A 16,772-nucleotide genomic window follows, 5' to 3' on the forward strand; every position below is an offset into this window, starting at 1 on the left:
ACGTGAATCTAAGAGTGTGTGTGTGTGTGTGTGTGTGTGTGTGTGTGTGTGTGTGTGTGTTTTCCTCTTATTTAGGCAATACATCAGAATCATTAGTACTGTATTTGTGGCAGCTAAAGCTATTATGTGCAAGCAAAAAATTTGAGCCCAGCTCTGCTTACCTTAAGGCTTTGCCATGGTAGCAAGAAAATCACACCTGTAGGGAATTTCATCAACTTTATTTACTGGTATATAGCACTTTAAAACAGCCATTGCTGTGTACAAAGTGCTGTACATAAGGTGAAAAGGTCATGCAATAACAAACACAAATTTATGTGTTACTGTGTGATAGTGCCTCAGTATGACAGTTCTTCAGACAGTGTAGTCCAACAAGCAGATGCTTGAAATTGGCTCTGGGCCTTCATGAAGTGAGACTTATCGAATTATAGTTGGGGAAACTGTGCAGCTGAATATTATGCAATTGGTGCAAAATGTATCACTCAGGCGTATTTTCAAAAATAGGCAGCTACCAAAAAATATATTTGGGTGTTAAATTTCACACTTAATGGGTGGACAGGTGTGGTAGAGACTGGAGAGCCAATATTTTGGAAATTAAGAATTACACATCAGTTTAAAGAAGGGGAAAAAAGAACTTTAGGTTTAAAAGGGCAACAGTGACCTCTACTGCCTTTGATGATAATAACGGTTGTAACTGCCCCCGAAGAAAGAGGAAACATTTCATGCCCCCAACCCCCCACTCACCTCTTTGACTGTAAACAAGATCATTATCTTTAAAAATTGTAGACCGAATTTGCAAACTTTGTAATATTAACAAAAGAAATAAGCAAAATAATCAACTTTCAACAAATGTTAACATTTAGCTAACATTTACAGGAGTTACAAGAAATTTAAAAAACACTTAAAGTGCATTAAATTACCTGAAATAAAAGAAATGCCAATCCTTACTTAAGCGAGAATCATTTTAGACCAATTGAAAACCTCTGATTCTAAAAAAAAAAAACCAATTCATAGTTAATAATTAATTCATAATCAATTAATAATAATAAATGTAAACTGACCTGGAAATTTAACACAGGAGGAATTTTTGAGCTGATTTTTTTCTGAATCACATTAAACAATCTGATTTTGAATATAACTTGACGGCAATTTAACTGACACAGACTTGAGACAATGAGAGCGCCACTGCACCACCTGGTGCCGCGGATGTGCAATTACACTTCGGGCGGCAAGCGCAAAGCCTATTCCCTGGTCGTGCATGCATGCACCCACCATTTGAGAAGCACTGGCTTAAAGGGGAAAAAAAAAACGTTTTAAAAGGGTAACAGTGGATCTAATTATAATCTAGTTATAATCGACGATTAGGTTTCCTATTGACATTCAGTTTAAAGTGACTGAGGCAATGGTACCCTCACCTGTCCGTTACCTGTCCGCAGGTATCTCATCCGACCAGACCCCCTCTCACTTGTACCCAATCAAGGAAGCGGCAGGAAGTGCAGCGGCGGACTAGGAGAGAGCCACAGGTTCGAAACCCAGGACAGCACCCACCTGTGAGATGTCAAAGGACAAAATAAGCGGAAAACCGAAGAACTCAATCTTGAGAGAAGCGGCAAAGGAAGCCAGAGACAAACAGCCAGATGGCCGTCAAATCTTCTAGAGCTTAGCTAAGACGGACTAGCGTCAAGGTCAACTTAAAATGCCGGGGACGTTTCGTGGCACACGCCTTCCTGGTTTTCAAAACAAAGAGCTTGGGACACAGAAGTGCATTTAATGAGAAAAGAAAAATGATGTATTTATAGCTAAGTATGTGCATGTTTTGTACTGCGGCATACACCACAACGTGGACAAAAGTATTGGGACACCATATCCGTTGTAGGATGACTTACACGCATGCCTGTGTGGGCTTTGCTTGGCCATGCTGGAACCAAAATGTCCCGCAACCAGTTCGGGAAGGGTTTTCCTTTGAGATAAACGCGAATGACTGGCGACCAGTCCGAGGCATTGCTGGCCGCTTGCCTTTAGGCTCCATCTCATCCTTATGCGTACCTAGTGAGGACAAGAGCAAAATGGACGAATGAATTAACATACACGGGGAACTGAAATGTGCTCCAATACTTACGTCCATGTAGTATGGACCTTTTCAGAATGTTTGTAAACAAAGAGGCACCAGGATATTTATGGGTGGCAAAAATTGACCTGATCAAATGAGGTGTGCCATTTTACCACCCTGAAATATGTGACATTGTGAAAAGGTCTATATTTGCAGCATGTGTGCAAATGAGCGTGTGCAGGAGAGTGAAAGCCAGACACTGCCGATTAAACCCAGAACCAGCTGCTAAATGGAAAAGAGATGTCTTTTTGTTGGTGTGTTTTTGTCACATTAACTGTTATTGGGTTTTATTAACAGTGTCCTGACATTGTGAGTTTTCCCTTTCATTGTTTTTTTTTGTTTTTTTTCCGCCGTGACGAAAATGTGAGATCCTCAAATGCTCACACTGGATTTTGCACTGTTGTCGATACAATTCGTCTTTGAAGATTCTCTTGGCTCTTCACTAAACAGTCGAAACTCTGAATGTGCCATGTCCCCACTAAAAATGAATAGTCCGGCTATGTGGTTGCTGTAGCTTCGGTGCCATTCAAAAAAAATGTACAGATTAAAGTTGGTCAACTTGTTTTTGTTTATTTTGCTTCTGTGCATTCTATTTCCGGTAGGAGATCTTGCTGCGTTGTATTAATCAATTTATCAATTATATTCCAAAGTGGAGGCTTTGACAGGTGAGTTAAGAGCTTTGATATATTGAACTTAAATTCTCATGGCTGAACATTTATTTTGATGTTTGATTTAAAAATTAACTAATGTTAAGAAAGACTTGCGCTGAAAAATTGTGAACGAAATCATCTATTTTAACAGGTTTACCGGTAAGTGAAATTTTGACCAATCCGCGATGAGTGACTCGCCAATGACGTGACAATTATTACTACAGTATTTGTTTGCACCCCCTAAAAAAATGTCAGTCACAAAAAATACAAAGTGCATAAATCATTAATTTCACTCACCCCTTTTCCGAGTTTCGAGTTTTTGTTTGTTTGTTTTTTGTTTTTTTTTTACATGAAACAGGTGTTCCTGATGTTGCCAAGCTAGCACGCTAAATTTTTGCTCTTGTGTGGCAAGCGCTGACTTAAAACATCACTTTTATTAAGCTGTCCTACATTAAAATATTTCAGTACTTTTGACACATAATGCGGATGGGTGAAATGTTTTGTGAAGCTTTTGGCCACCAGCTACAAGCTATTTGGTGTTAAACGACATGACGCCATGTTTTTTTCTTCGTCGTTTGTACGTCATCATGCTTGGGGTGCTACGGGATGAAGACAAGGTAGCGCCACCTATTGTCGAATGTGATAAATACAGGCAGGTATCAGCATTGCACTACAGTACTTTCGACACTGCGTGGTGCTACTTTGAGGGAAATTCAAAAAGACAAATATTCTATACTCTATTTTAAAAAATGACATGGTCAACATTTTATTCAATTATAATATTAACAATTTATATTTACGATACGGTTCTCAAAATTTGTGACGCAAATATTGAAATGCTGCGCACATAAACGTTATGCAAAATGTCCATCGTCAAAATTGTAGGAACGCCCATAAAATAATGGGTTTCAAAAATGTTTCGTTTAGGGTGCATACAGAAAAATTGAATTTGCGAGTTTATTTTTTTATATATTAATCACATTATAATCAAAGAAGCATACTGTATATGTAGATACAGATATAAATGTATGGGTATAGCGATATAGCTCACTAGAGATATGTTGTTAAATTTTGAGGGTTGATTTGATTAACTCCACCATAATAAACAAATAACTTGAGAATTTTCAAGATTTTTGATTTGCCAACTGCACTGCATCTTGCTAAAGCTAAATCCACCGCTGCACTGAACAGAGTTCCTAAACAAGATAAATTTTTAGTCAGATGACCAATTTAAAAAGAGCTACTTGAGCATTAATGCCGTATATTCATAAACCATTGAATCGGTGCAAAAATGGGAAGAAACAGTTTTTTTCTGAAAAAAAAAAACAAAAAAACAAACGAAATTATCTTCACTGAATATTCCCCGTCATGTTCTAAATGGAAATGATTGTAAATTGTTTTTCATTATCTTTGCACGTTTAGAAAATCAACAGTAAACAAACAAAATTATTAGTTCTTTTTATTTCAAATGCCATAGGCCACTGAACAAAAAAAGTATGGCAGCTCACAAATGCCCCCCTGGCCATAGTGTGGACATCCAACATCTAAATTGTATTGTATAGAATTTCAACAAGATCTTTATTACGAGTACAAAGACCTGGGAGCTTGACTCAAGCTACATTTACAATGATTTTTTTTTTTTTTTTACTATCAATAACTCAGATTGACATCACCTAACCTCTGTTAACACACCCAACCCCATTGTGATCATTGTGAGCACAACAAAGTCCACAGCGATACAATAAATGAAAATCAGTCTCACCACTATATGGCTTATCAACTAATTCATACCGGTTTAATCGTGTCATCAAAACAGAACTGTAAAATAATTAACAGACGAATGTATGGTGAAGTTGAACAACATAGAATATTCCACCATATTTGAGGGAAGGTTCAGTGCTAAAAATGTGTTTATTATTGTACATTGTGAGCATTTGTGAAAAGTTTTGTAAGAGTTCAAATGAGGTTTTGTTTGCTTTAAGGACTGCAGGATTTTTCTGTTTCAAGCCAGTGACAGGAAACAAGACACAATAGTGGGCTGATCAATGCTTAAGTCAACATAAGAGGTAATAGTGAGACTGACAACAGCTGCAGCAGGTGAAAGATAAGTAAAACACAAATGAAAATGGCACTGTTTATTGTTATTTTACAATTTACATAGTTTGTGATATTCCCTGACCGAGGTGAACACTTTGCCTACGGAATTTGGACTATATCACATTATCAGAAGGTGTGTTCGCTTCCTCTCATTTTTAACTAGTTTATTTCTACTTTCCTCCTTAAAAACGTTACAACCTTGTTTCAGCTAAGCTGTACAAGTCACAGATCACATCAATGAAGGAGATGATTTAAAAATGATCTCAGACTCATTTTCAAATCTGGGAATTTCAACAAGGGTGTGCTGACTTTTACAATCAAATGTGTGTTTGTCGTTAAAAGAATTGGAGGACATGCTCTGGCAAAGCTGGTTTACCTACGTGGAGGAGGTCATTTCATTTGTTTCCTGCTTTGCATAACAACCATCAACATTTAGTTGAAGCAACTTGTTTGCTTACTGCGTGTATGCAAACGTGCACTATATTTGAATTCATTTTGTTTGCATTTTCCTCACGTTTATCACAATTTTGCATCAACTCAATCCGTGCACGGCAAGATTGTCTGATTGATTAATTGACTTTGCTGCGGTTTCTTTTCTTTTATTATTGCGAGCAATCATGCATGCAGGTATGGGCGTGACCAGGCGGGCTTTAAGTCACTAGATAAAGTACAAATATCAACACGCCGTGGAGCGTGTGTCACCAGCCAGTGTGTCAAGACAAGACGAGGTGAACGATGTCGCCCAAACCGATCAGCGTGCTCATTACCGGGACAAACCGGGGAATTGGCTTGGAGATGGTGCGACAAATGATGGAAGACAAGGGTCGTGTGAAGAAGATGTTTGCCTGCTGCAGGGACCCGAACGGACCCAAAGCTGAGGTGGGCACTAGAATACCGTGATATTTCACGTTAAAGTCTGTCGGGCGCAAACTTCTGAAAGGCACGCGCATTTACACCAACTCCCTTTATTTATTCTAAATACAAAACTGTTCGACTAATCTGTATTTTGAAACTAGATTTTCAAAACTTTATAAATATAACGTTAAACTGTTTTTCATTGTGCCTTTCAGACTTTAAAAGCACGCGTAAAATGCGACAGAAAATCGCCAATTTGATTCCAGGGCATGCACCAGTGACTACTACAAGTCCCAGAATGCAACGCAAACCTGTCAATATTTGGTTGGATGAATTACTGTACAACTTAGCGAGTTAGTTAGTTGCTACTTGAGCCGTAGGTTTTGGTGAAAATTGTTTGCTTTAGTGTTATAATTCATGATGCTAGACGTGAGGTTGTAACGGAAACTGAAAACAAAAGGTTACAATCGTAGTTTATCCTCCAATTTCCTCGACCAGAAAGTACAGTGGCTTTGAAAAGACAAAATAAGTCCTTTTTTACGCATAGTTTGTTACTAGGTATTTGCAGTATTTTGAAGTCTAACTATGGGTGTAAGTTCCCTTTTTTAATAATCTTATGTATAAAGCAATGTATGTTTTGATGTTTTTACAGGATTTGCAGGCCCTGGCAAAGAAGCACCCGGACATCATCACAATTGTCACATTGGGCAAGAGGATTTTTTGTTGTTGTTGTTTGAGATGTTATCCTTAGTTTGAACTAATTCAGTGAAGTAAATTTGTTCTGGAAGAGTTATTTGATTTTTTTTCCCAATTAGTTATACCTGTACTTACTAAGTAATTGAGATGAAGTTTTTAGTCATGAACTGCATGGGGGGACAAAAGTAATAGAGTAAAACAGCTCTCATTCATTCGCCTTGGCAGGTCAACCTCACTTCCTAAAGTCACGTTATCACTCCACACAGACACTTATAATATGTGCAGTATTTCTATACATTTTAATCTTCTAATTTTCTGGGTCGTTATTAACGTGAGTGATTTTTTACAAGACAGACGTCAATAACCTGGAGAGCATCAAAGAGGCGGCCAAGCTGGTCGACTCCCAAGTGGGCGCGGCGGGCCTCAATCTTCTCGTCAACAATGCCGGGATCGCCCTGGAAGGTAACATTAAGGAAACATCTACCAAGGACATGCAGGATTCGTTCATCACCAACGTCCTCGGTCCTATGAACGTCATTAAAGTGAGTGATCTTAAGATTGTCGAAAGCGAGAGCAAAGAATCAAGCGTTTGCTCACCTTTTAAAAGGAGTTCCTGCCTCTTCTGCGGGTGGCGGCCAAGGCAAGTGGGATTTCTGGGATGTCCGGCAGTAAAGCGGCCGTCGTCAACATCACGTCCATGGAGGCTTCCATGGACATCACCAAGCATTCGTACGCCGAAGCGGCGGTTGTGCCGTTTCGTGTCAGCAAGGTCATTTGCTCAAATCTTATGAGCACCACAAACACACCGCCATTATAAAAAATGTCCTGAGGCACTGGATTTTCGTCTTTCCGCCAATTCTGAATCTGATCTGATATGTTGAAAAAAATATTTACATATGAAGTCAGGTTCACTAGTAAGCCTGGGGCGGAGCTATGTGGTCACAGTTTTTTAGCTAAGGGAAAATTTTGATTTATTTTTTTCTGCTATTTTTAAATACACCTAGATAGCTGACAGTTATTTATATTATCTGCAAATTCATTGGGGATGTTTGAAACCAATCTTTTCCAGACAGAAATCAGTATGAGTACTCATCCTGAGCAGTCACTGACACGATACCAAATCCTGACACCACTTATATTTTTGATCAACAAAAGTTCAACAAAAAAACATCAACAAAAACATTTTTAAAGAAAGACTTATATATTCAATCTGTCATACAGTATTTTTTAAAAATTTTATGCAATGATAGAAATTCAATCTAAAAAAAAAATACCTTTACATTCTGGCATTTTTCCGTAAAATGTTTTGCAATAAATGAAAAATTAAATATAATTTCACACAAGACATATACATTCTGGGATTTTTCCTGAAAATCCTTCAAATTAGGTATGTTTCATAGCACTTTTTTCAGACAGATACAAGTACAGGTACTCAACTTTTGCGCAGTCACCGATGCTAAGTAATGATACCATTAATATTTCGGATACACAAAATTTCTAAGATAGGAAAGACCAATTTATTTAAATATAGCATTTTTCCATCAAATTGATGGCAATTTTTAGCAGTTCACGGGAATTGTTAAATCATCTTTGGAGTGATTTATCCCAGATTATTTGGTGTACTTGTAGCATTTAATATTTAATGCAGAAGAAACATTGCATGTATAACATATAATACATTAAAATACAATGTTTTGTTTCCTAAATAGAGACATTTAAACTCAAAAGCAGCTCCTCTCAGCATTTTTTTGCGTGAAAATAAATATTATATGTGGTTAAGAATAAGGGATGTTTAATACCACTATTTTTTTTAGACCGATACCTGAATGAGTACTGTGTTATTTTTGTTACACAAATGCACCCACCGAACAACAGTATTTGTTAAAAAAAAAAAAAAAAAAAAAATTATATATTCCAATCAAGCATTTTTTCAAAAACATTTTTTTAATTCATGAAAATGATCTATTCTTGCCATTTTCCATTTTTATTTTGTGATCATAAAACTGCTCTAAGACAGCGGCCTATTTTAGTATCGGCTGCCGTTGCAAGTACCAAAACCTTGAAATACTACCAGGTATCATTAATACTCGGTATTAGTACTTGCCCATCCCAAATAACATCCCTGCAAATAACAAAAATTACAGCACATGAGTAGAAATCATTTTTTTGTCACAAACGTTTCCATTTATGCGTAAAAGGTAGGTAAGTACTATACTTGTGATTTGCTTTGTTCAGGCAGCTCTGAATATGGTGACAGTGTGCGCTGCAGAAGAGATGAAGAAGGAGAAGATCCTGTTTTCCCTGTTGCACCCGGGATGGGTGCGCACAGACACGGGTGGGGAATACGTGAGTTGACCGACCACTCTTTATTCCTCACACACTCACGACAGACAGCAAAAGATGCTATGTGAAATGAATTAAGGCCGTTTCGCCCTTGTGTACACACACTACCCACGCGGGGCCCAAAGCTTTATATCGCATTGTTAGTAGCTCATATACAAACGCAATCAAAGTCATCAATCTAAGGAACAACTAAACAAGCCGATGGATGCATGTGCAAAACAAACACATGCTCACACACACACAAAAGACAGAACTGGTCTTTAAGCAAACATGGATTATTATGAGATCATATGCGACATCTGTACATGAAAACACGCCTCTTGCTATTATCACTGTGGGGAATTTCCATTATACTTTATGCTACAATGGAACTGCATTCATAAAACATGATGAGAAAAGATAATAACTATGCTGTGGGATTAGAAGTGAAAATCTTGAGAGTAAATCTGTGTATTTGAAAGACAAGTTTTTTTATTTGTTTGTTTTTTTTAAGTATTTTACAAAAGGCAGCATTTGAGAATTTGTCAATATGAGAAGTTGTACTCAGTTGGAGCTCATTCAATACCAAAGATGTATTTATACGTTTTTTCAACAGTTTAGACATTCAGTCCCAAGTATATTTTCCAAAATGTTTTTAAGTGTTCGGCTAGACACCCAAAAAATGGCTGGTACAAAGGCATAAAGTAAGAACCAAAATAACCAGTTACTTTAGGTAATAATAAGGATTTGATTACTTCGATTACTTTGGTAATGGATTCCTTATGTCGTAATGTTCTTTAATTCTAAATTGATTATGATTATTTTAGCATTAAGTGCCGGCCATTTATAGAGCCTTCTTTTGAAGCGGCTAAATCAAAGAGATTAGAGTCGCTATTTGTGTTTTGACATAATCCAGTCCTCAAATAGCGGCTTAAAATCAAGACCTTAAGGAGGTTGGTTTTGTGAATTCCGATTTGTCAAAACTAATCTACACAACATAAACTGGCTTTTGTATTTTTTTTTTATTTCGGCCCGAATTTCTTTTCATAGAAAGATATAGCGCAATGTCATTTTTTCATCTTTGACCTTCCTCAGGTGGCCCCATATGAAACTGCATCTTGATGCCACTTTTAATAATCACAATCCTTCAAGATTGTTTTCACCTTTTATCTGACAGGCGGAGATTGACGTCAAGGTGAGCGTGAAGGGGATGCTCAAAGTGATTGGCACCTTGGCTGAAAAGCATAACGGCGTTTTCCTGGATTATGAGGGCACCACCCTCCCTTGGTAGAGTCGCTGCCAAAATGTGCATTAAAAAACTAACAATAATGAAATAAACTATCTTGTGCTTACTTTTTTCTTGTTGTAGTGATTGAATGTGAGCTCCCTCTAGTGGTAGGCAAAAGAATTACTTAAATGGCAAAAACTGCATAATAATCGTGTCAAAACATTCTTTTTAATCTAGACTAGTTCACTAGTTTGAGATATATATATATATATATATATATATTATAATCGAAAACAAATATTTTACATTAGTATGTTCTATGCAACCCCTCTAGTCAAAAGATAATAATATGATTGAAATATGTATTTATTTATTTTTAGCAGTAAAAGGATGATTTGGTCTAATTAATTTGCTGACCAAATAATTTTTTTTAAAAACAAAAAACCTTTAAAACACGTGTTGCCACTTGGTGTTGACTGACAAGGGTAAAGGCTCAGGTAATGACCAATCACAGCTCAGCTTGGTGTGCTGCGATTGGTTTACAGCAGCCCTGAGCACAGGTGTCAGAACACTCGTAATTACCTGAGATGATGTCATGATTAAAGTATTTGTCAGCCTGGAGCCATCTCACGGATCGAGCATTTTACCAATTGCTGTCCACTGAAAATGACATCACTTTACTCAAGGCTCCAGTTACGACCAATCACGGCTCAGCTAGCGAATGTTACATGACTAAACTCAGAAAACAGTGAGCTATGATTGGTCATTTTCTGAGCCACTGTGATGTCATTTTCAATAAACAGCAAATGGGAAAATGTTTTTCATGGTATTAATTGTACAAGAAAAATCATTTTCGGTGTCAAAGACAAAATACGAAGACCTTACGGCAGAAAAATGATAAATGAGTGGACTCACATTTGAGCTGCAAAACCCATTTTTAACTATAACTGGAGGTGACCATTTTGCAGTCATCTGCCCACCTATCCAACACTATTCCATTCTACTCTATTCTATTCATTTCTATTCTACGTACTCAGGGTTCAGGTTACAACCAATCAGAGCTCAGCTTTTGGTCAGGGATTGGTCATTACCTGAGCAACTGCTATATCAGTTTCAGTCGACAGCAAGTTGCAAAATGGCCGCTCTTTGAGATGGATAAAAACGGGTGGATTTTGCCGCTTAATTTATATTCCACAAACAATATTAATCAGAATGCGGTTTTTAATGGAAGCACGTAGAACATATGTTAAAGAAAAATTCAGTGATCTACAACAATTTGAGGTATAGTTGATGAACACTCGGGCCGGCCAATGTATTTGAATAGTGTTTATTGGGCTCATACTTGGAGAACATGGTATGATATTTGCTAGTAGTAATTTTCAATCACCACTTGGCGCTATTCCACACCGCCACAGTAGCGGGGCAGATTTTGAGCGGGTAGGGGTTATTCCCGTTAATGTTTGCCCCTGGGCAGAAAAACGGATACATCTTGTCTGTAAAGAAGTCATTGAAGGTGTAGATGGGCGTCATGCTGACCGGATTGGAGAAGATCACCTGACCGGCGTCGTAGTCCAGCTGCACCCTGACTCTGCTCAGCTCGCCGTCCACGCGCAAGGCCGTGCTGGGCCTGGTCATGGCCGAGTACTCGCCCTCGTAATGGGAGATCATCCAAAAGCCGCCCTCGGGGCAGCCGGAGATGCGGCCTTTCCTGTCGATGGACTCCTTGACCACGCCCAGCATCCAGTCCTCCTTGTCGCCCACCTCCACCTCCCAGGCGTGGCGGCCTGACGTGAAGCCTTCCGAGCCCAGGACGAAGACGAAGTGACCGAAGCGCTCCGGGTTGTCCGGGAGCTGCTGGGTGGAGCCGCTGTTGGCCACGCGCGTCAGGTCCTTGGAGATGGACAACCAGGAGTATGCTGTGTTGGGGTCCAGGGTGATGGGGGCTAAAAGAGAAGATTTGCATATTATGCTAAACCGTTCTTTTTAACTCTTTCACTCCCAATCCCGTATAAAAACGTAGTATGATAACCTTACATAGTTTACCAATCCCATATAAACGTGTTTTGTGTTTTTTGCACCAAAATCATGTATGGCAGTGGTTCTCCAAAGAAGGTATGGTTACCCCTGGGGAGGAACTCCAGGGGGTACTCGAGATTTTAAAAACAAAAATCCTTTGAAAATAATTCTTTGGAAGGAAGTTTTGGAAAATATAAGTTCAGAAAAACAAATGTTATGTTCGGTAGGTTATTCAATTTCCTTATTTTAAAAACCCAGTTTCTCCCCCATACCAGAATAGTTGGACCCAACTTGCCATGAGCCACCTCTCGTTACCTGTCAATGATTTATTTTTGTGGACACATCTCTACTATGATCCCAAAAGTTGACTCTTTTTTTTTTAGGACAAATGTTTACAGAGAATTATTTCTTTTTGGGAACAGGTATGATACTTTATGTTGACAATTTTTTGTGGACAAGTATATAATAATAATAATTGTTTTTTGTGAACAGATCTCTACTTTCATCCTGAAAGAGGACACTTTATGTTGAATATTTTTCTGTGGACAAATATTTGTTTATAATTATTTCTTTTTTAGAACAGGTCTGACATTTTATGTTGATAATTTTTTGTGAACCAATATATAATAATAATTTTTGCACTGGTTAAGGGGTGCTTGGCTGATAAAATATTACAACACTGAAAAAAGGTTGCAAACCACTGATCTATGGCTCCTGATTCAACTTCCTTCCAAAATGGTAGGCGCAAAAGCCTGTTTAAAATTAAAAAAAAAAAAAAAAAAAAAAAAAAACAGCCCCTGGGTGGCAGTAATGCCTTTGCTTAGAGATCAGCCATGCTTTCTCTATTCTGTGGGCATTACAATATCAGTCAAAATCCATATTGAAAAATAAATATTGTAAATATTGATTGAACGTCTGGGTTGTAAAGACGTATAATTACGTCATTGGGATTGAGTTAGTCAAAAAGGGTGCTTGCTTACTATATTGGACCACCTCCATCATCTTTTCCCAAACGTGGTACTTGAGGGAACTGATGTGCTTGGCTACATTGAGAAGAGCTCCAGGAACTTTTTCTGGGTCTTTCTGAGGGATCTCTGCCCTTTGGAAAAAAAAAATAATCCTAAATTAAAATATACAATACTGAGAAAGTGTTATTATAATGCTGTCATGGAAACAAATACTCTTACCTTTTCTTTGTGTTGGCATAATTCTACAAAAAAAGAGCTTTCATTACCAGCATGGCCAATCGGATTTCAAGATTAACAACATAAGAACACAAGTTAGGGCAACCATATGCCACTATCAATCCAATATTATTCATGAATGAAAAAAAATAAAATCACATTTTCCTTTTGCATGTCTTCAAATGTCTCATTTTACAGTAGTCATCTGATTACACTTGCATGGTAATTAAATTGATATTTAGAATATTGAATGGAAAATATCAAATATTCATTCATGGTTTATATTCAGTTAATTTAGTGTGCTAATATATTGTAAGTAATACAAAATCATTACAAGATCATTAGCTGATCAAAATGCAATAAAAAATGAGCATGTTAGTTTTTTTTGTATTTAAGATGTTTAATGACCAAATTTTACAAAAAAAAATCTAAATATGGGCACGATAAACATTAAAATAGACGATTTCATTCATTTTATTTATTACATTAGTTATTTGTTGATATTTGCCCACATCACTTGTATGCAATATTTTTAAATGAATGTTTAATGACAAAAAAAACATTACACATGAAAAAAATACTCAAAGTCATTTAAACTTATATAAATGGGTGATAATAAAATTAATAAATAACATGTAAAATTTGGTGTGACCAAAATTAAATAAAAAATGATAATGTTTGTATTTTTAATCAATTAAACTATTTGACATCAAATTAACAGATTTAATTAAATTTCAGGTAAATATTTAATGACGAAGATTTTGTTTATCAACGAAAATTCATAATAGAAAAACTGGCAAAGAAAAAAAAAAAGAAAAAAAACGTCACCTGCAGAAAGAGCGCATCAGCGGACGCAATCTCGTTCTCAACGGCGATGACGGCGTGCGAGAAGGTGAGGATGTCCCTGGTGATGGCTTCAGCCTTCTTCCTTACCAGCTCCTTCTTCTCTTCCGCCTCCTGCTGCACGGCGGCCAGGCGGGCCGTTTCCTCGTCTTGCAGGAAGCGATGAAGATGCTCAAACTCCTCTTTGATCTGCTGCTCCGTGGCCTGCGTCTGATTCTAAAAAAAAAAACACAACCCTTGGCTGATCCTCAGCTGTAATGCAGGGCCCACATTGGCACCCTCCCTCCGGCATGTTTGTTGATACCTTGATGTGCACAGTTGTGTCATCACACTCCTGTTTGGCTTCATACAGGCGCCTTAGGTTCTTCTTCAAGGGAATCAGATCCTTCTTCAGCTCTTCCTGATGATATGACATTTCAAAAAAAAAAAAAAAAAAAAGGCCAGGAGTGTAAAGGATGATGACACAACTCATATACAGTAAATTCCCAACTGAAGCATGAGTGAAGCATGAGTGTATCCATATATATATATATATGTATATATATATATATATATATATATATATATATATATATATATATATATATATATATACTGTATATATATGCACACATTTTTTTAACAGTTACATAAAATTGACTGTCAGATAATTTTTTGCTTCTGAAGCAATTTTTTTTATTCACCACGTGTTTTAGATATAAATTGTTGTAAAAAGTTGTTTATCATCCTTGCATAAAGCTCGACAGTATCCAAACCAATTTTTTAGTAGGCGTTGCAACTTTAAGATTTATCTTATACCCACCCTTCTCTTTTTGTTTTCACTAGCCTTGTCATAATACAATAAAGTCGTACTTATTCCAAAACACGAAAACAGAGTTGCTTATAAGCGAATTTTTTTGCGCAGAATGAAACAACAACTGCGCAACTATTTGCCGTCGCTAGGCAGACTTCAAATTCATAAAAAAATTACCATTTTCAGAAGAAATTGGAAAAAAGAGGCCGCCTTACCTTGAGATCGTGGCCGCCTTCTTCCAGAGGACACATTCGGTGTCCCTGGTGCTTCTTGGAGGTGTGGCACACGTAGCAGAGGACCTCCAAGTCATCCAGGCAGAAGAGCTTGAGAAGTTCCCCGTGGGCGTCGCACCTGACCTCCTCCCGCTCCTCGGCCCGATCCCCGGCGGTCCCGGAACCCCCGACGCCGTCCGCCCGGGGTCGGCGCCGCTGCTGCTCCCTGACGAACGTGTCGGCCACGTTCTTAAGCGCCAAGCTGATGGTTGGCTCGGTCAGCGAGCACTTCCTGCGACAGATGGGGCACTCGCGGCGGGCCTTCTTTTTGTTCCAAAACTGCTGCAGGCAAGCCCGGCAGAAGCTGTGGCTGCACTTGAGCACCACGGGCTCCTTGAAGATCTCGCAGCACACCGGGCACGACAGCTCCTCTTCCAGCACCGAGCCCGAGCGCGAGGACACGGCCCTCGGCCGCAGGGCCGTGTTAGCCTTGGAGGTCTGGAGGAAGGAAAGCATCCCGGGCTGGGAGGAAGCGCGTGGGCGTGACGCCATGGCCTAGAAAACGCGCTGACAAGTGTTAGCCTGGGACTACGGAGAGCAGACTAGGCTGAGTCGACGCACGGAGGGGGCTTTTGAGCAATGGCGACTCGAAAAACGGGTTTCAGAAAAACCCGCATCGAATTCTTTGGGATTCTTTTTTTTCTTCTTCCAAGAAACACAAACATGCGGTCATGTGATGCACATAGCGGGTCAGCGTTACACATCTCCCTGCCAGTGAAGCTCAGAAATGGACAACAAAGTGTGCCCGGATTATTTTTGTAAACTTTAACTGAACCTGATTCACACATTTTGTTTTAAATCAAATTAAACACTAATTTAGTAGAACGAACATACCAAGAACATTCTAATCAACTTTGCCAGAAGAAGTTACAAATCAGGAAGGTTTGTTAGAGTCTCTAAAGGTAGCTGATAAAAAAAAAAAAAAATCAATCTACCTTTATCTATGAAGCAGAATCAGCTTGAATTTGGCTTAGCACATAAATGCAACGCATCCAGCTGCAACAACAATAGCAACGAAGACTCTAGTGTAACGAGCCATAGCAAAGCTCTTTGCCAAACTACACCCAAGAACACCCCATGTTTGAGCAATTCTGCGATGTCAGAATCGATGATATTATGTTTTAAGATGTTTTTTTCTTCCTTTTGAATATATCAATTGTACCGAACTATATGTATCAATGTTATTTTATTTAGATTCTATCTGTTTGAAGTATTTTGCTTATGTTTGCTTATTTTGTGGAAAAAATGGGAATTAAACATTTTTTTTTTGCATTTAGGGCGGCCATTTAGCTACTTGGTATCAACAGAAAATGACATCACAAGTGCTCAGGGCTCAAATAACCACTGATCACAGCTAATCTTGTGAACTTCACATGACCAAACTCAGAAAAATAAGAGCAAATCCAAATCTATGAATTTTTGCATAATCGTGCTTCAGTATTTGTGAATTACAAACTCGTGGTAATTCCCTGCTGGTAATCCCCTCCAACTCTCATTTTTGTGCTTGAGCCAAAGAATTGTACAGCAAATAAGGCCTCCAGGTCCGAAAAGCACTATGTTGGAGTGCACTGAGGAGATTTGTGTAGCGTAGTACTTTGTCACCATCTTGCAAAATTTGTAGGGGAAAATACTTGCAGATTTTCATTATTTTCAGCAACAATTTTGTTTTGGGGGGCTAATGGATAAACAGAATGGATAAACAAGCATCT

General features: G+C 38.2%; 3 protein-coding genes across 7 annotated transcripts in view; 2 read left to right on the forward strand and 1 right to left on the reverse strand.

Moving 5' to 3' along the window:
- Nucleotides 1-2,670, forward strand: part of kcnt2b (potassium sodium-activated channel subfamily T member 2b) — a 53,763-nt gene extending 51,093 nt beyond the window's left edge. For all 3 annotated transcript variants that reach the window (XM_088436787.1, XM_088436788.1, XM_088436789.1), the window contains exon 30: nt 1,434-2,670. In XM_088436787.1, coding sequence (XP_088292913.1) covers nt 1,434-1,551 — 118 coding nt within the window. In that variant the 3' untranslated portion in view covers nt 1,552-2,670. The remainder of the gene's footprint in view (nt 1-1,433) is intronic.
- Nucleotides 2,671-5,447: 2,777 nt separating this feature from the next.
- Nucleotides 5,448-10,079, forward strand: LOC148410404 (uncharacterized). Its single transcript, XM_088436488.1, has 6 exons — nt 5,448-5,733; nt 6,362-6,416; nt 6,760-6,947; nt 7,013-7,174; nt 8,641-8,751; nt 9,905-10,079. The coding sequence occupies exons 1-6, from the start codon at nt 5,590-5,592 to the stop codon at nt 10,016-10,018; spliced, it is 774 nt and encodes a 257-aa protein (XP_088292614.1). The 5' UTR covers nt 5,448-5,589; the 3' UTR covers nt 10,019-10,079.
- Nucleotides 8,753-16,629, reverse strand: LOC148410405 (zinc-binding protein A33-like). Of its 3 annotated transcripts, none has more exons than XM_088436485.1 (6): nt 15,007-16,629; nt 14,303-14,398; nt 13,984-14,214; nt 13,159-13,181; nt 12,952-13,065; nt 8,753-11,898 (listed from the first exon to the last, which is right to left on the reverse strand). In XM_088436485.1, the coding sequence occupies exons 1-6, from the start codon at nt 15,553-15,555 to the stop codon at nt 11,460-11,462; spliced, it is 1,452 nt and encodes a 483-aa protein (XP_088292611.1). In that variant the 5' UTR covers nt 15,556-16,629; the 3' UTR covers nt 8,753-11,459. The 3 variants fall into 3 exon arrangements, with proteins under 3 accessions (XP_088292611.1, XP_088292610.1, XP_088292612.1); XM_088436484.1 differs by having other exon boundaries at nt 12,952-13,070; XM_088436486.1 differs by lacking the exons at nt 14,303-14,398; nt 15,007-16,629 and having other exon boundaries at nt 13,984-14,140.
- Between the last annotated feature and the right edge of the window lie 143 nt (nt 16,630-16,772).

Source organism: Hippichthys cyanospilos, chromosome 16, assembly GCF_059441005.1.
Source record: "Hippichthys cyanospilos isolate Australia breed blue-spotted pipefish chromosome 16, RoL_Hcya_1.0, whole genome shotgun sequence".
Classification (NCBI taxonomy): Eukaryota; Metazoa; Chordata; class Actinopteri; order Syngnathiformes; family Syngnathidae; genus Hippichthys; species Hippichthys cyanospilos.

Excerpts from the sequence above, each read along its gene's own strand:
- LOC148410404 (XM_088436488.1), top strand. The coding sequence starts at position 5,590 with ATGTCGCCCAAACCGATCAGCGTGCTCATTACCGGGACAAACCGGGGA. Across the intron at positions 5,734-6,361 it reads CGAACGGACCCAAAGCTGAG|GATTTGCAGGCCCTGGCAAA; the intron begins GTGGGCACTAGA and ends ATGTTTTTACAG. Across the intron at positions 7,175-8,640 it reads TGCCGTTTCGTGTCAGCAAG|GCAGCTCTGAATATGGTGAC; the intron begins GTCATTTGCTCA and ends TGCTTTGTTCAG.
- LOC148410405 (XM_088436484.1), bottom strand. The coding sequence starts at position 15,555 with ATGGCGTCACGCCCACGCGCTTCCTCCCAGCCCGGGATGCTTTCCTTC. Across the intron at positions 13,182-13,983 it reads CTGATGCGCTCTTTCTGCAG|AATTATGCCAACACAAAGAA; the intron begins GTGACGTTTTTT and ends CTTTTTTTGTAG. Across the intron at positions 13,071-13,158 it reads TATGCCAACACAAAGAAAAG|GGCAGAGATCCCTCAGAAAG; the intron begins GTAAGAGTATTT and ends TTTTTTCCAAAG.